General features: G+C 39.2%; 1 protein-coding gene across 1 annotated transcript in view; it reads left to right on the forward strand.

The window, feature by feature from the left end:
* Positions 1–19716, forward strand: part of LOC115794073 (CUB and sushi domain-containing protein 3-like) — a 238215-nt gene that overhangs the window by 131701 nt on the left and 86798 nt on the right. Inside the window, exons 31-34 of the mRNA XM_030749325.1 lie at positions 506–622; positions 16752–16865; positions 17275–17370; positions 17754–17957. Of these exons, the coding sequence (XP_030605185.1) occupies positions 506–622; positions 16752–16865; positions 17275–17370; positions 17754–17957 (531 nt within the window). The remainder of the gene's footprint in view (positions 1–505; positions 623–16751; positions 16866–17274; positions 17371–17753; positions 17958–19716) is intronic.

Consider the following 19716-nt stretch of genomic DNA (forward strand, 5'->3'; position numbering starts at 1 on the left):
AGATTAGTGATAGGAAAATGTGATCAATTAGGGTTATGAATCATAAGCACCTTCAAAAATCTGTGGAAAAAACAATTTTAGCTGAGTCATTGAATCGGAATCTTATAAAATGTGGTGCTGGGCAGAATGGTGATTAAAGTCATAGGCATGTGGGAATTTTGCGCTTTTGTGTTCCCGGGATTGATGGTGTTTTTCTTTTTCTTTTTTTCCCTTGTTGTCTCCTCACTGACTTTTTCTAAGCACAGCTCGGACTTTTCCTTTCCACGTTGGCAGCTTACTTTTCTTTTTGAAGCTGTCCCCAAAATGTCTCTCAAATATCTGTCAGCAGCTGAAAGTTCAAAGGTGACTTTTACATTTTTTTTTTTTTTTTTTGTGATTTGAGCTGGTTCCCCTGCGCTGGATCCTCTGATTGTGTTTTAATACCTTATTTCCCCAGGTATTGTTAGCTGGCTGCTTCACATTTGTTAACTGAGCTTCTCTGCTGCATGCCTTGCTGTCTCCACAGCTCCCTGCGGAGGTCACTTCACAGGTTCAGAAGGAACTGTGCTGTCCCCAAACTACCCGCATAATTACACCAGAGGCCAGACCTGTGTCTATGACATCTTTGTCCCTGGGGACTTTGGTAAGCATTTTAAGCATTATTTTCATGGAGCTGCAAAAAACTGTCACTTATTGCCTGTTAAAATGCTTACACATGGATGCTGCCCATGTGTAGCAGCATCCAGAAATACTTCTCTTCCAAGAAAAAGAGGCTAATAGTATAATTGTGTGTGTATTCTGTGAAATTTCACTAAATGATGAGGATGCAGGATAGCCTGTGAAGAAAGTGAGACTTCCTGTCAAATGTGGTCACAAGCACAATGCTCACACTTGAATTATTGCTTTTTCTTTTGAGCTTAATTTGTGTTCCGTGCATTTTGCATTTAGATTGGTATGTCTGATGCTTACAGCTACTGACAGTCAAGTTAAATGCATGTCTGCTGCTGCTGGGCTGTATTCAGTCTAAGTAGACTTCCCCATTTCTAAAACTAATGGTAACTAATGGTGGGACATTAACCAGTGAAGGCAATTGCAAGTATATGTTTGAGGAAATTTGATTAAATCAATACATACAGTGGTTGGTTCCATGCCAGCGCACTGTAGGGCAGGTGCTGCACCTCTTCCAGTTGTTCTCCACTCTTGTGTATGAGTTGAAATGTAGCATAAAGAATGGCAGGGTTTTGGTTCCAGTAAGAGGCGTTAAAGCAGAACAGGATCAGGGCAAACAAAAATTGATTGTGTTGACATGAAAAATACTCTGTAGTGTAGGTAATGGAGAGGAAGGTCATGCAGCGATGGGCTGTGGGGAATAGATGGAGCAAGCAAATTCTCCGGTGCTCAGTTTATTCACGCACTTCTGTGTATACATAATTCAGCAAAGATCTCTAGAAGACCTTGATGCATTTCTAGTCAATATTTCATGTTAGTCATAATGAGGAGCCGAAATGTAGGCAGATGTTTTTATTCTGTAAAGCCCTGTGCTTATGAAATACAGATTAATCCCCTGTGCGATGATCCGGTCCGACAGTTTACATCCTTTGTTGCCATCTCCCGCTGCGCATGGAGTCCAGGATACCACAAGACTTTTGTAAATAAGTACTGCATTAAAATACAGCCTGTGCTTAAACTGGGAGCAAATGCTTAATGGAGTGTAGAAGTCGCCAAGCAACATTCCCACCTGGGCTTACGCATTTGTTCCAGGGAGTGACTACTGTGGCGAGACTGCTGGAAATGGGATTCACAGCTTGGGTAGAACGATGTTTCCCTGTATTAGCTATAATAGTGGATGTTACAGCACGTAGCACCATGTAATCTCCTGAATCTAAAGCCAGAACATCAAATGACACCCGCCCCCTCGCTGCCTGTCAGAAGTTTATAGAACTGTAGATTTCTTAAATTATGATTTCTTTTTTTACTGCATTGTGACTTAATAATAGGAATTATTTTAAAAAATAAGGACAAGAATGTTTCCTCTTGGTTGACACACACACACACACACACACACACACACACACACACACACACACACGCACACAGACATTCATACTGTACTTTACTGGGCTGAATGCACATAAATCAGGTGAAAAACATAAATTAAAAAAAAAAAAGCACATTTTTTTTCTTTTGGTTTTAATGTTACTGAACAAAGTGTCCAACCTTTTAGTGTTTTTGCCCTCCAGATAAAACAATAAGAAGAGATTTTCTGTTTTTTCTCTGTAGTAGCTCGGCAGCTGAGTCTAGCCTATGGGCAGTGTGATAACAGAAATCACATTTCAGTGTCTACTATACAGGTAATTGAAATTTGTAAGTGCCTAGGGTAGAGTGTCAAACGTGTGTGTCTTAGTGTGTCCCTCAAATGACCGATAGCATACCATAAGCCTTCCAGATATTGTGTAAACCTGGATGCACCTTCAGGAAAAGGTCAGTTGAAAATCATCTCCTGACGCCGACCCAGTGACCAGAGGGACTTATACCTAGGTTGGAAGATTGGAATATTATGTGCATATATGTCTTTTGCTGTCACAATATAGCCACAAGGGTTTACACAGTCCTAAATATAGATATATGTATCATACAATGTATCTGAATATTTTAAATAGTATATGTAAGCACACTTGGTATTGTGACTGCTCAGAAACCTGAACAGATTTGGAGCTGGAAGCAGTACATTTAAAATGAATTAAGCCATGTTTTTATTATTATTATTATATTTGATGAAGCAAGTTTCAGTGTGTGTCGATGTAGCAGATGTCTATGTATAGGTGAGCTAATAACTCGCAGCCAAGGTGCCAATGAACTATTAGCTCAGAATGAAAGCACAGTTTAAACTGTTCATCTTCACAAAATATGTTTGAGATTTGTTTTGTTAAGTGTTAAGTGATACTTATGCATTTTATTTTATGTTTAGCCTCAAGTATATTGAGTTAAAGTGCAATAGAGGACTTGATAATATTTGAGCTGGGTATATAAGAAAACAGGGCTGGAAAATGATCTTCATATCTGAGAAAATAATAAAGGTTTTCACTGTACATTGTTGCTAGAAAAGAAAAGAAAAATCATTCTTGTAGTTTAGTTTTGCTACATTTATGACAGAGTGAGTCAGTTATTGATTTTTTTTTTTTCCACATTTAGCTCTCTTGTTATTTAGCCACCTGGAGTACCAAATACAGGCAACAGAAGCACTCTTCTTTTCTTTTCTTTGTTTTCTTTTTTGGTATAGAATTCAGCAGTCTGTATTTGTAGTTGTTGTTTGTTTAAACTGATATAGAGATGATATCCAGATTGCTGCATTTTGCAAATAAACTTAGAACAAAAAGTAAGAAGATTTGTGTTTGGTCAATTATTTCTTTGCTGTAACAATGCTTCTTGGCAGTAAGTCTTAGACTGTTGGAAAGCCTGTTTATTTCCCCTTAAATTTGTAAGGAAAATGTATTTTTGGGTTGAGCAGCAGAGTTGAGGATGTGGGTTGCGCCCATGAAAAACTTGCCAAATCTTCTCTGCCAGTGGCAAACAGTTTATTCTGCTATTGACTCTTGTTTTGACTTTCTGGTACTCCAGGTGCTAAGAAATGAGGCTTGCCATCATTGGAGGCAATGTCAGTGTAGAGAGATGTCAAGGTCAAATTATGCAACCAGCAGCGACTGCATATCTCCACAGGCTTGGACTGAACTCTATCTTCCAAGATGGCAAGGCTCACCCACATAGAGTGGGGTTTTTTTCATGGCTACAACCCACATACTCAGCTCTGCTACTCAACCCACAAATGAATTTTCCTTACAAATGTGGAACTATTTAATTAATTTAAATAAACAGGCTTTCCAACGGTATAAGATTTATTGACAAGAAGCATTGTTACAACTAAGAAATAATCAAACACAAATTTCCTGCATTTTTTTGTTTGTCATATTTTACATCTGATATGATAAAATGTATGCACATAAACATTTATCCATAATAACAACGTGCCACTGTGTAATCTTGCACAATTCTCCCTGAAGCACTGTCTCAATCATGCATATGTCTTTCTGTCTTGCTCAGGACTTGCTGGCATTACAGTAGATACTAGTCTTCACAATATAGAAACCTTGTCACCACTTGTAGCCCTCGTATACATGTATAGGCTCCTATGTATGCACAGTACTGTCGCCCCACTGATGATCATTAAAAAAAAAAAAAAACAGATGACAGTATAAAACAGTGCATAAACCATTCTGTACATGTAGTCAAGAAGAAGAAGGAAGCTCTGCATTCGCATTCTCATTTCTCGGTATCACACCACTCATACTTTGTGCATAGCTTATTTTGCTTTTCCTCATTCAAATGTCATTAAGGTACAATGTGCATCTGTCTTGCCCTTTAATATTTAATTATTCTGTCAAAAATAATGGTTGTAGTCATATTTCAAACAATAACTGCTTCTTTTTGGAAAGGCATGAATTATTCATGGCACTCAACCTTTGCCTTGGGCACTGCTTGTAAACATAAAGACATACACTGCCTACAGGCATTCGCTCTTGTTTATGCCAAGTTCAGCGGCTAACTTTTTGTCCTGTACTTCCGACAGGATGTTATATTTTCTTGCCTAAAACAGGGAGACGAGGGATAACCTCATTGTGTGCAGTAGTTCACAGGGGGGGAAAAGCTGGATACTTTTTTTTTTTTTTTTGTGAGAAAAAAGGTGCCAAACTGTGCTTCTGGATTTGTTGTGTTTTTTGTTTTGTTTTCCGGCCTTGGTTTTTGTTTAGCCTAGAGGATCTGCTTGTTCATTGCAGCTTTTTTTTTCTAAATGTTGATGGCTTCAGAGGTGAGCCAAACTCTTCCAGTTCGGAGCCTCTGTGGCATTTCTGGGTGTTTTTCTTTTGCAGGGCATTCTTTGTTTTGAATTGGATTGAGCAATGGAATATTCACACTGAGATACAAATCTCAGATCATTACCGTGAAAATAAACTGTGGATTTAAAACTCTCATTAAAATTGAGGTGAGTCATCAAGAGGTGTTTGCACGGCTGCGGTCAGAACTTGAGGTTGACTATTATTCATGCAACACAATGCAATGGTTTCACCTTTCGTTCTCCAGGTTCAGTCTGGGACCTAATTTTAACAAGGATGTAGCAGATGAAATGATCATATTTATTTAGCTGTGGTTAATATTTCAAATGGTCCAATTGATCCCAAGTTACATTTTCGGGAGGACTCTCATATGGAGTTAATGGTGAAGTTCATTGCATAGACATGACATTAATTCACCTCTGTTTATCTGCCTGAGGCCTGTCATAGCTCTAGTGTATGTGTCTGTAATGTTCACAACAACATATGCATGATGTTTGTCACAGTATGTGTCAATAGGCGAGACGGGAGCGCCGACAGATTGCTATAATAAATTTGGACTCTAACAAGATGAACAGAATCAACTTGAAAGAGGGAGACTGTCGAGACTGCAAAAGGTAAAAGGTCTAAATATAAGAGAGAGGCACATCGAACTTTGAACGCCAAAGTCTGAGAGAAAACTTAGTTGGAGAGAGTGATAATGAATGAGAGAGTTATAATAAGCGAGACAGAGAATGAGAAGAATAGGGTGAGAGAAACAGAGTACTGCTGAGAGCGATTGCAAAATGTAGACCCCGGAGGCTGATTGTTGACTCATCAGTGATGTTTGCTGAAGAGTAAGATTCTGCTGCAAGCCACCCCAGCACACGACTAGCTTCATCCTACACAACAAAACCATTACCTTGTCTGTCTGCATCAGTTTACAATATACACTTCCCTCAACCTAGTATAAAATGTGAATTTGTTTTGGCCCTGCCTATGGTGCTCCACAAGTTGAAACACTATTTCTGTGGCTGTGTAATTAGAAAGTCTGCCTTTGATGCATGTCAGATAATTGTGCTGCAAACTGTTTCATGTACAAGTAATAATAAAGACCCAAGCCAAGAAAAAAATAACACTGCAGTTAAAACTGGAAGAGGCCAGTTACAGTTCTCTTTCTCTCTTAAGTGACCAAAACTTAAAACTTTCAATCCACTGAAGGAGTTTTTACCCAAGATAGAAGCCTAATGGACTGCATAAAGATTGTGCCAAGGTGCATCCACATACTCCCTGCCAAAAGAACTGATGCAATTTCTTTGTGATAATAGGTTTAAAAATATATGTCTATGCTGTCATATAATCCCTTTGGTTTCTGTAAATGAGGCTTGTGGATGCTGTCGTAGCTCACAATCTCAGAGAGCCTGTGCTGCCACAAAACAAAGGTGACAGGTAGCTCTTCCATAATTCATATCCAGAAGGACAAACATATGCTTCCATTTTTCTTACCTTTCACGATTACTTGTGCTGTTAGTATCTTTAGCGCCTTATTGGGGCTTCATGCATACTTTGGCTGTGTAGCTGATCCAGTGGCTTTGGGCAAAAAGTGTCTTGCATTTCATTCCATTTAAATTATGATGATGCCCGGAGCTACTTTTTAGAGCATGGTCCTCAATTTGTTTACCTGAGTCACCGTGTACCGCAAACCTCTGTGGTTTTGTTGTGACCTTTCAAATTTCAAAGATTTTGGAGGTGGCATAAACATAACACACACACACACACACACACACACACACACACACACACACACACACACAATTTACAAAATTGAGTCTAAAACCGTAAAAAATATGTTTTTACTTTTAATTTGACACAGTAGAGCAGAACTGAAACCCCGCAAAGAGCAAAAAACATGAGCCGCAAAGGTTTTTGAAAGATACGCCTTTTTTTTTTTTTTAAAGGATCTTTACGTCAATGAAGAGCTGGCTGGAAAGTTAATCACAAGTGTAATCAGCTTATGGGAAGTAAATGCTGGGAGCTGTATACTTGTGAAAGTGGGTAGGGGATTTATAGTCAAATGGGGAAAATAAATAAAACATAGATGTTACGTTGGAGCAGAAGCTCAAGAAAATAGATATGCAGATGATGCGGGCCTCTTCATTAGATCTTGCATGAGTTTGAACATGTGGCAAAATGATAAAGATGCACAAAAGTCGAATTGAAGTAGTTTTTGTAGTTACTTCTGCCTCACAGTCAGACAAAATCCCTTCAAGGTCTTTCAGACCGAAGCAACGGCAGAGGGAGATAGAAACCATGCAGAGCTAGTCAAGGTTCACTGATTAGCTTCAACATGATACCTCAAAACCGGAGCCTGTTATCAGACTTACATTTTAAATAAATACAGTACTTTTTTTCCACCACTGAGAGTTCGTGCTGTTGCAAGTGAATGAAATGGAATAAAATTGAAATGCTGTAATTCCTGTACGGCATGCAGACACTTAACCTTGAATACTTTATTAGAGGTTCTGCATTTTAGAATGATGGTGACTTTAATAATACCTTCTTTTTAGCTTTTCACCTTTGCTGGTGTGACTGTCTGGAATTTGACTCTGCTGAGGAATGCCATGAAATCATAAGTCAAATATCCAGGGCTGTCACATGACACAAAGAAATTGCACTGATCAGAACCAGATGAGGAATTCCTATTGTTTTTTGCTGCTTTTGAATGATTTATTACCGGGAAACTGACTCTCTGAGAAACCAGATGGTCTGCAGCATGAATGTTTAGTATCCACCATGTATGGTATGTAATATATGTATAATTTCAAATAGGAAAGTGGTTAATAATACCATACCAGTAAATGCTGATCATGCTGTCTTAAATAAAACATTTGCATTCAGCTTGCATGGATAAGTGGCTGCAGCTTGGGTGAGTAGTTAATTGTTAACATTTACATCTGCGGCAGATGTACTCTGTAATCTGTTTTTAACTCTGTGTCAAATGGAGCATTTCTCTCCATTGCCTTTGCACAGGAACACAGGAATAGTGAATTATAGTTGGTGCAGATCTAAAAACCAGCTTCCACAAAAGTAGGGAAGTTGTGTAAAATATAAAGAAAAACAGAATGTGAGGAATTGCGATTCATTTAAACATTGAATTAAAAATGGTAGAAAGACAACATATCAAATGCTTAAACTGAGAAAACGTTTTGTTTTTAAATTGGTGAAATACAAAGCAAGGTTATACGCATATGCATTGTTTTATCATAGTTCATTGGGCCATTCTTCATTTCCTCATAGAACCTTTCAAAGATTACTTCTCTGCCATATTGTAATGATCTTATCTACAGTATATGCTTCTGAATTTGACAGGGAATATTCTGCATCCCAAAAGCTAAAATGATAAGACAGACAAATGAAAAGTGCAGCTGAAGTTTAGAGTGGAGAGGTGGTAGCATTCAGTCCTGAAGATAACTGTAGGACTGAACTCTTGTTCAGAAAATTAAAAAAAATAGTTTAAATACAGCCAGATTTTGCATTTCCTAACAAACGTGCTTTCTAGACTTAGAAACTAGAAATAGTTTTAGCATATGGTGTACTGTTAGAAGAGACTAGCAAAAAGTCCTCAGGTTGAGTATGTGATTTGCTTTTCTTGGAAAGCCTTCTGTGTGTTATTTGACAGGGTTGTGTTTAAGATGTTGAAACAGAATTGGTCACATTTACCTATCTTTCTTGCAGTATTTCTTCTGGGCTTCATTCTGTTCTGTACTGTGTTTACTGAAGTGTGTCCAAAGTGGCGTTGTTATTGCGGCTTTTCCCCGTCTGCATGGGTGGCTGTTTGTTTTACTCAGTTATCTCTGCGTTTTTGCCATCCTCCACGTTCCTCGCACAAGGTTCCCAACAGTGTTTGAAGTTGTTTGATTCTTTTGTTGAAGCTATAATTAAAATAATTTTCAGTGTTGTCAGAGCTAGTTGATTTACCAGAATATTATGGTGGGTATATTATAAGAAGAATGGATGAAAATAGAGAAACTAGAAAATCACAAAACGATAGCTTCAACACAAGTTGCAGCCCCCCTGGTCAGACTCAAAAAAGAAAGTTTGTTGTTTGCAGAAATGTACAATAAGTAAGAGATGTTGTTGTGGAAAACATTCTGTGGACTGACAAAACAAAATCAACTGCTATCAACGGCTCATGACAAGCAGACCTCCTCGTCTGTCAAACATTGTGGCAATTCTGTTATTGCTTGGGCTTTCTGTGGCATTCATCCCAGTGTATGTCATTTAATCATTTCACATTATAGCAATGCTAAACATACAGCTCAGGAAAATTTGAGCTTGAGGGGTTGATTATCATGGAGCGGCCAAGTCATTCCCCTGATCGGATTGAGATGGGATTCACCTGATAAAGGTTAGAGCTAAAGGAAGGGAATACTCAAAATGTAGTGTCCTGTAGTGTACTGTCTGATTATTAAAAACTGCAAGCAGCCAGTCTACAACATTAAATATGATCATTTTGTTTGAGTTTGTGGTTTTTCCTGTCCATTTACTTTTGAACCTTTTAAACATTGGGTTGAAGACAACTATAGCGACACTGACTTAAACCCTCTTAAGTGAAGGTGACACTTTGGTGGATTTCTTCAAGTGTTGAAACACTGAGTGTAAACAGCAAAGGTTTTTCTGCCTAAAGTCTTGCCTTGTGAACAAGAGTTGCAATTGCCAGCATGTTTCTTTAACAGTGGTTCTACACTGTGATGTCTCTTTTAAAGATAAAAAATATTTTTGTGAGACCCCATTTGAGTAATTTTAATGTAATCCTGGGGCAACCCTAAGATCAGATGTAGTGGTGCAAATGTGGGGAAAAGAATTGCTTACAAATAAATAAATACTGTAATAATTTGTATGTTGAGCTCCAGTAGATTTAACTTTGTGTACAGGCTGTGATCAGCTGACCTCATCAGGCTGTGATGCTGCTGATTCTCTGCTTTTTGTGGCTTTAGCCGACACTTAAAGCTGGTATAAAAAGTCAATATCAGTTAGTGAATCTAATCAGCATCATCATCTTAAATTTAAATTGATGTCTGCTACCCTTGATATAACCTCACACCACAGTCTGCTCTGTAACAGCCCGGCATAGTGAATCACTGTAAACTTCACCACAATCCTGCAAATTAACCACTTTACCCAGGATTTCATGCAACCTTTTAGTAACACAAAATAATGACTTTAGTTTGTTTTACAAGACATTTCAAAATATGAAGGAAATATAACTTCTGCAGCACATCATAGATCCAATATCCGATAAAAACAAAAACAAATTAAAAAAACCTGCCAAATGAATTTGGACATTATCCAGTTTCCAGTTTATCAAATGCCATTTACTGAACAGTCCTTTCCTTTGAAACTAATCTCGCATCTTGCTTTCTTGTTCTGTCAAACATTTTTTTCCTCTCCCTGGGAAATACAGCAGCTGTACATTTGGCTAACGAGACACAGTGTGCACCAAACTGCACAGAAACTGTTAGAAAGGAACTGTTCTGAGCTGTTAAAAAAGTTGCATTTGAAATTACCTGCCACTTAAATAAAATGTTACTCCATTTTTGCTCACTCCTTTCAGTATCTTGATGCTGAAGTTGAAGGAACTAATGTGTGCCATGAACACATCACAGTGACCCAGTATTATATATTAATCTGCCTATCAGGCTTAATTGCTCAGTTATTGAAGGTGTCGATCTGGATGTTCTGGCCCACTTTAACCCCTGAGCATAATTCCATAAAATGAAAGAATTACGCTTTCCATGGCAAGTGGAGTAAACTCTGTGAAATCGTGGAAGGTGCACACAGTCTGGGTTGTTTGTTGATGTGGAATGTAGTGGATATTTTCTTGGCACACATTGCTCCCCTTAATACCATCTGAACACCAGACATCACAACATACTTAGACATTGTTACTGACCAGGTGCACCCATTCATCGCCACAGTCTGCACTTTTTCAAATGGATACTTCCAGCAGGATAACAAGCCTTGTCACAAAGCACTCATCATCCCCAAATGGCTCCAGGAGCATGACAGTGATTTTAATTTACTTCACTTCCCTCGTGTACTTTCTTTAGATCCAAGCCCAATAGAGCACCTTTGAGATGTGGTGGCAAAGGTTTTTTTCACAGTGTGAATGTGCTGGCAAAAATCCGCAAGAACTGTGTGTGACTCACCGTTTTGAGTCCATGCCTGAACAAATTTACTCTGTTTTGAAGTAGAAATGTCTAACACAACTCTAGATAGGTGTATCTTTGAGTGTGGACTTCTAGGCCCTTAATTTGATGTAAAATGTGTAAATCACGACCACCTAGGACTTTTCCTGATTGTTTAAATTGCATGGTTAATTTAAACAGTCCCCGTGATTCAATTCATGTCTGGCAGACTGCACTTGAGATAGTAGAAAACCATCGAAGCCTCTTGTCACATTTTCCAGGATGACTGCTTTCAAATTGGAAAAAATTTGATTGCCATCACTCAAGAGAAGGATCAAAGTGTAATTGTACATTTCATGCTTTATCAGTGCCTGGCAGGCATTACTGGTATGAGATACAGGAATTTTACGAATATCACGATCTAATACCCTGAGAGGTATAGGATTAAAGTGACTTAAAAGCTTCGAGATAATTCAAGGTGAAGATGCAGATATGAAAATTTTGTCCATTGTCCAAGTGCAGTGCGTTACACTAGCATGACCAGGCCCAGAGGACAACAGATTCATCATAGTCTTGCATAAATTAGGTAACAAGTTTCCAATGATTTATTGACTTAATAGCTGGACGTGATTACAGCAAAGGAGCAGATTGGAGTCATGCATGGGTGGCTTTGGATTAGAGGCAGAAATGAGCAACACTGTGCTTGTGCTGTGTGTGTGTGTGTGTGTGTGTGTGTGTGTGTGTGTGTGTGTGTGTGTGTGTGTGTGTGTGTGTGTGTGTGTGTGTGTGTGTGTGTGTGTGTTCTCAGAGCAGGGGAGTGCAGCCTCTAACAGGGTGTTGGTATGCTAATACCACAGCAGTGAGCTGTCCCTAAGGGTAAAATCATCTCTTATTCAAACTCTGGTTCTGCCATAGGCATTTTCTCTACTCAACAGATAAGGAAATAGGCCTGCCTGTGCTACTTTGAGTGAGAACACCTCTTCATGTGTGTCCATGTGTTTGTGTTTTTTATTTTTTTTTTGCTTTGTGACGCTTGTTTGGTTGTTGTTTCTCTTTGGACACTGTAGCAACAAGTACCAAGGAGTGAGGCACCCTCATTAAAAAAAAAAAAAAGAAAAGCCTACAAAAACATCTCATGTTTTTCTTACTGTCATTTGGTCACTCAGCTAGTGGTCATTGCCTCTTGGGACATAAGATGCGGCAATGCCTCCAGTGGCTTTTAGGGGTTACTTTTTCCTTCTTTCTGTGTCTTTCTTAGCTTTGTGGTGGGGATAATGGTTTCATAGTGGTTTGTTGTTAGGCGACATGCCAGCAGAGATAGATACTGCTACAAAGTGAAGATGACAGGAAACTGCTCCATAATTCATAGCCAGAAGGAAAAACATATGCTGTCTTTTTTACCTTTAGCAATTGCCTCTGTTGATGGTGTTGTTTTTTACACCTTTTCAGGCAGGTCCTGTGTGTGTTTTGCTTTAAAGCATGTGGCATGCACAGGTGATGCACACGTAGGTAAACACTGTTGCTGGACAAAAGCAGCCTACAGATGCTTTTCATTTAAAATTTTTAGCTATTTGAAGTCTGCTCTTCTGTGGCCCAGGTATTGTTAATCTGTATGTTTGTGTGCCAGTGAGAGCAGATACTTTCTCTGCTTTATGCTACAATCACACTGGGGGAAAACAGTGGTTGAAGGCCACGGCACAACCAAAATTACTGAGACCATGCGCAATGAACTCGCAGTCTTGTTGCCTCTTAAATTCTTGCTTTAAAGATGGGAACCAGGTCTGCAACCACTTGCAGTTGCCATAGTCTGTCTGCTATCTGTTTGCCATCAGTTTATCACTTAATGATTGAATTGGGTCAAGTTTGCAATTACATGTGATCTGTTTGTGATAATATAGCGATTAACTGTGATAAATCAGAAAAAAAAAATCACAAATCTGTTGCTGTCTACATACAGGATCAGTCAAAGGTTTGGACGCACTCACTCATTCTGGGTGAGTGTGTCCAAACGTTTGACTGATCCTGTATACAGAAATTCACAATAACTGCTTTCATTCAGAGTCCAGCCTGAACCTCACAAATCTGGAATTCCTCCACAAATAGTGACGTAGTTGCTGCATGTTGGCAATTTGACTACAAAATGACATAGGAGCTTGGCAACCTTGCTTTTATATAGGATTATAACCAGAATACAACCAGCTGGCAACCAGTTGAGTAGAGTACCCTATTGCAAAGAGACACATTGGAGCCAAATTGCGCTCATCAGTGTAGACTGACTCTGTCTGCATTTAAACATTAGGCAGCAGTTATTTGAAAACTTTTGCCAATCTGTCTGAGCATGACTGCAGTCAGTTTGAGTTGGACCATAATTGTTTAGCAACAGAGTTCCCATCAGGTGACCTGTGCAATGACCTTGTGATTGAAAGAACACAACTTCTGGGCAACCTGTTGGTTGCCACAACTACTTGCACTCAGTCACCAAATGCAAAAAAAATTCTGTGCAATCACCACGCAAGCACCGATTTTTCCTAGTTCCAAGGAGGTTACCATCCTATTTTTAGTGCAGTGTTTCTCAAACTGTGGGGCGCAGGGTCATGACAGGTGGGACGCGAATGACCTGGGAGAAAAGTCATGCGGAACAAATGTTGAACATCGCATGAATTCTCACGGCAGAGCAAGAAAACGTTTGCAGGTATGTTAGCACAGTGACTAGCGAAACTCCACCGTCCCTGTCTGCTGTGTACATAGAGCCATCGTGCTGCCTTTTCGCGCCTCGGGCTTGGCATGGGGCGTGAAAAGATTTCATCCGATGAAGTAGGGCTTAATGGAAAAAGTTTGAGAACCACTCCTCTGGTGTGACTGAGCCATTAAAATATGCTACTTTTTGATAGCATTATCTGAGACATAGTAACTGAAAAACATCTGGGAAATCTGCTGGCTCAAATGGGTTTTCCTTGCTAACTCTATGTTAAGCAAGCGTAGAGTGTATTTGATACTGACAAAGAATGAAACTTTCTTTATGATCAGTTCTTGCTACAGTAAATCCACACGTACTTTCAAATATTATTTATTGTCGTTATGCAGTCACATAACAAAATTCTGTGTGGTAGCTTAAATGTATTTAAAACACAGACAGACACAGTAAATAAATAAACACAGTAGGAAAACATTTAAAACGTAGTATTGTTGTTGCATGATGTAAAGTGTAGTTGTCCAGTCCATGCCTACGCCATGAGGTGTGTATGAGGTGTGTGTATGTATGCAGGGGGATGATAGAGTCTGGTGGTTCTTGTTTTTTTGGTCCTGTATCTTCTTCCAGAAGGCAGAGGAACAAACAGTTTATTACCCGGGAGTTTAGGAGTTTTGATTTTGCAAGTCAGGAATGCTATTGTTCTTTGACTTATCCAGCTTAGCAATTGCCCAGCTGGGCAATTAAAACCGAGCAATACAGTTTCGAATTTATTTTCTCGGAAAAGGAGGACACTTAAAGTTCTCCTTTTTGAATTCTACTTTCATTATTATTGCGATACCTGCATTGTAGCCAAACATTTGATGTGATGCAGTCATGGTGTGAGTGCTTTATCATACGACATGAATGGCACACTGTAAGTTGCCACCTACTGACAGGGTTTTCAGGCCCTCTTAACGTGATGAAGGAAAACTGCAGTAAGAACCTGTCATGTGCAACATGTCATTTACCCAATACTGTGACCGTTATTGCCAGATTTTGCGATAATTGCTGCTTTTTGGAAAACACTGTGAAGACAATAATTAGCACAGCCACTTGGGATGCACAGAGAAATAAACTTACTGTGACAACGCGGTAAATGGTAAACTTCATCAGAATGATGGGTAGAGTGTGAGAGAGGGAAACAAGAGAAAGGGATAAATGAGAGCTGCATGAAGTATACGTAGCTTTCACAAGGTGCCTCTTAACCAGAGGGCATGGATGAGGCTGTAATCTTACTATTGTTAATGGATACGCATAGAGTACATTTATTTGCACAGGGGCGCACAACTGCACATACACAAAACATGTGTGTTATCACAGAGGTAGTGATCCAGTTGGTCATGTCTATTCATTTAGTTGCAGAATCAGATTATTTTCAAGGATGTGTACACATTGATATAATCAGGCAAGCTTAATTGGAAATATTTATGCAGGACGTTATTTAAATAATTCTCTGTTCATTATCATAAGTTCTTCCTCGCTGCTTATATTAGGGGCAAGATTTAATTATTTTGTGATAAACAGTAATGTTCTCATGTGACATTTCATCAAGTAATGGTTGTTTCATTAAACTAAAGGTCAGATACTACAAATACTTTGGCCAGATTACTTCTCTACACATTGACGTTTATGGTGATACATCATTGGCTTGGGTGACTTTCTTATTTATTAATTTTGGCTTAAATAGCAGAGATGGACTAATACATATTATAGTTAAAGTTCAGCTGAAATTGCATGTCACACATTAATATGTCATTAATATGCCCTATCTTCTTCTTTTAAAAAAATCCAAACCCAAAAAGGAAAGAAAATATTATTTCCTTTCTTTCTTTCTTTCTTTTTTTTTTGTTTATTGATTGCTGTTAATTTTTTATCTGCTTTGATAAAGAAATTTGTGTACATACAGGCAATCACATTAATTTAGGTCATATTTACATATTTTTGCATATTTACAACTGGTAACAACACCGTTATTTTGCAAACGGTCACAGTGACTGATGAACTGTCTCTCGTCTTGCAACTTGGTTTGTTGACTGAGCGGCCAAACAAATATTCACAGAGGAAAAGTGCTCTGCAAATGTCAGTTTGGGGGCTAGACAGCAAATTAACTGCTCTGGTGCAGCATATTAAACAGCATGTAAACTTTCCTCCAAATTTCACTTGTTTAGATGCTGGTCGTGTCCTTACTCTTCAATACTACTGCTAACAAAACACTCTCTGCCCACGGCTTTTAAACTACTGTGCCAGTTTGTTTTCGCTTCCTCCCATTCCCCTGCCTGTGTCTGAGCTCACCTTGTCAGCTGCTGTCAATCCACTGCCCCCACCAACACACCCCTCCAGCAACAGGAAGGAAATGCAGCATTTCTGATTTTTACAAAGACCCTTTTTTGTTGTTGTTATTTGTTCTTTTAATATGAAAAAAAGCTATTTTTATACATTTAAAATAGACAGTTTTTTTACTGAAAAAAGGGGGAGCTTATGCTTTTAGTTTAGGTATTACACACAGTATTGTATGAAGGTCATTCTGCACATGTTAAATGCCATGGCGCACCAAAGAAAGACACACAGGTCAAAGGAATACCTAATTATTGGTTGTTCAGAAAATGCCACGGAAGGGTTTATAGTAGGGAGCAGATGTTACTTTGCTTGAGAAAAATGTGACCTATAAAAAGCTGCTGTCCAGAAAAAATATTGCACCAAAAGTCACAAATTTTACTGCAGTTTATGAAGTCCTAAAGCACAATTGCAGTGTTATAGTGCTTTTAATGTAAAAACTTACATGCATGCAAAAGGCAGTATTGTTGTCAAAAAAGACATTAACCGTATCAAGGTTTTGGATTTGCCAAAGCAGCAGCCACACTCTTGGGGACTACAGACTGTAAACTCTGCTGAGTCAGCTGAATGTTGACAAATGTAAATCTTCATTTCCACAAATTCACCTTCACATTGTCCTCTGTTCTTTGTCCTCTGTCGCTTCTTTCCTTGCAGTTCTCTTTGGTCAGTTTGTGGTTTTCCAGACTTTGACCAGTGATGTGGTCGAAATCTATGATGGATCCTCAACAGATTCAGCCCTTCTTTCTTCCATATATGGATCACACTCAGGTAAGAGCGTTACTCTGTGACCTTGAAGCCCAGCTCATAGGTAATGCAGGCAGTACATCACAAGCAACTCGATTCTATTCCAATGACTATTTTTCCCAGACGAATGAAATGTCTATTATGCGATCAGCTTCATGCTGCTAGTGATAAAGATCGTTTGCCTTCATACATTATTGTATTGATGTTACACAATTACAATATGATCGTAATTGAATAAACTCCAGAGATCCCAATTAAAATAACAAAAGCAAACAACTGTTGTAAATTGCTGTCACACTCTACCTGATTAGACTGTCCAAAATGAATTGCATCCTTTGTGTTGTACCATAGCACAAAAGATTGTTCCATTGATTTAAATTTAAATCACACTGATGATGTCTTGATAGTGTTTTTCTTTGTTTTTGTCATTTAGGAGAGACCTTACCTTTGAGTTCAGGAAACAAGATAACACTCAAGTTTACCACAAATGGAACAGAAACAGCCAAAGGATTTCATTTTGTTTACCAGGGTAACTTTACTTTTCCTGATATATTTCCAGAATTTTGATGTGCAGAATTATTTGCTGCATTGACTGCATTTGCTTGTTTTTTTCGGGGTGGGTACTTTAGCCCTGCACTCATATAGTAGAGGGTTGTTCAGCAGAGTGCCAATGGATGCGGCTGGGCATATCTGAACAAAGCAGAATGATGTGGAGTCAAATAGCCTATCCTGGCAAAGCAGATGAGAGTGACTAATGACGCGCGAGGAGATTCACAAGGGCTTTACTATTGCATTCTGCCTCCTTTGTCTTGCCATGTCTCCTTCTCCCTGTTGTGTTTCTGCCTAACAAACCCACCCACCACTCTTTGTCTTTTTTCCTGTCATGCTCGCTTCCTCCCCTTTTATCCTTAGCTGTCCCCCGGACAAGCGCCACTCAGTGTAGCTCAGTCCCTGAGCCCCGCTTTGGGAAGCGGATAGGGAATGACTTTGGCATCGGTATGGTGGTACTGTTTGAATGCAGTCCAGGCTACACACTGCACGGCTCCAATGCCATCAGGTGCGAGGCTGTGCCCAATGCCCTGGCCCAGTGGAACGGCACTGTGCCCACATGTGTTGGTAAGCCTCATCATCCTCCAGTCTTTGCTGCATCTCCTGCATGCATGCAAACACACACACACACACACACACACACACACACACACACACACACACACACACACACACACACACACACACACACACATTTCCAAAAAGTGGAGCAGGTGCATAATAGTGGTTGGTGCCTGTTTTATCTTGACATTAGTTTTCCTAATGTCCATCAGCCATTGCAAAGCAGCTAATCTCAGGCATTAGTAGATTAGACCAGACAGCAAACGGAACAAGCAAACGTCACATAAGGGTTTTGGGTTTCTGTGGTTTTCCGGACTAATAGAAAAATAAATATCAATGTAAAGTGAACACATCAAACAGCAACACCCACTTCTACATCAGATCTTTGAAGAACTCGAATCTCTATTTGCCCCCAGTATAATGTAGTTCAGTATAACAGCTCTGCTATAAGAGGCATTTTTGACACATTATCACCTCATATGTAAATAAACGTAGACAAAACATTCAAACATTATCATTATTTATAGATTTATTTAATGCGTAACAATGCATAATAAACGTTTTCTCTCATGATGCCAAAATTGTAACGCTGCCTGTGTCATATATGATGGGATACCAGTTTGAGTACACACAGTATAGTGCTTTTCACAAGAATCATTATTAATACTCTCTCTCTGTATATGGAGTACTTTACAAGGTTAATTCCATTATAATGGATATGTTATATGCTTCAAATTACAATATCAAAATAATGTGACAATGGTAAAGTAGCAATTTGCAGTGACAGGCCTACAGTGAATAATCATTTGAATCTGCAGCTCACCCTCATTTTCTCGAGCTTACAAAGAATTTCCAGTCATTGTTTAGCTGACCAACACACAAATGTACTGCTCTGGTTACGCTCCCAGCTCCCAGTGTTGTCTTAAACTGCAGCAGAGAAATGTCACAATGTAAAAGCTCTAGTAAACCCACTGTGTAGACCACTGCTACTCTCCACCAAACTTAAGCCACAGTTAGGATTGACTTAAAGGGGCTATGTCCTATTGCTGCACCTTCCATGAAGACCTAGTGTTAGTGCTGGTCACGTGTGGTATTGTTGTAGCGTAGCAACAATATCCAGTTTCTAATGTTGTTTCAGAAGACAGCAACTCTTGTTTCTTATAAAAGATTTAAAGTTGAAAACCACTGACAAATGAGGAGAGGGACTTTCATAAATTTTTGACATAGACAGAAAACATAATTAACTAGCCATAATTCAGGAGTCCTTTTATTACTGCAGCCCTTGGTGGTCTATGTAAGGTGGGTGCAGACCATCTGCTGAAGGGACCAGGATCTCTCCCTACATGGATGCTTGGCTACCATGCACAGAACCATTTTTTTAAATACACCTGCCTGAATATGCATAGGCCACATTTGTGCACATGATGATTTAAATATCCTGTCAGCAAACACAGTTACCTAAGCCTATACAGTTGTAGAAGGACATGCAGTCAGTCTGACAAAGACACCCACATATCTGCCTTGGGGAGATGGAGGACTAAAGATGAAGTGAGGTAAAATCTATTGAAGTCAGGCCTCGTGCCAGCCAGCAAATAGTACCAGCCGGTAAGTGCGCGAGATTTCCAGCCAGGGTTCATCCGAGTTGAGTGCCAAGTGGTAAGGGAATAGCAGTGGCACGCGCAGTTCCATTTTAAACATAGTGATTTTTATCTGGAGATTGAATCTGGCTGCAGCATCTCCCCCAGCGGCAGTGTACTCGTCCAGA

This window comes from Archocentrus centrarchus, chromosome 16, assembly GCF_007364275.1.
Source record: "Archocentrus centrarchus isolate MPI-CPG fArcCen1 chromosome 16, fArcCen1, whole genome shotgun sequence".
NCBI lineage: Eukaryota > Metazoa > Chordata > Actinopteri > Cichliformes > Cichlidae > Archocentrus > Archocentrus centrarchus.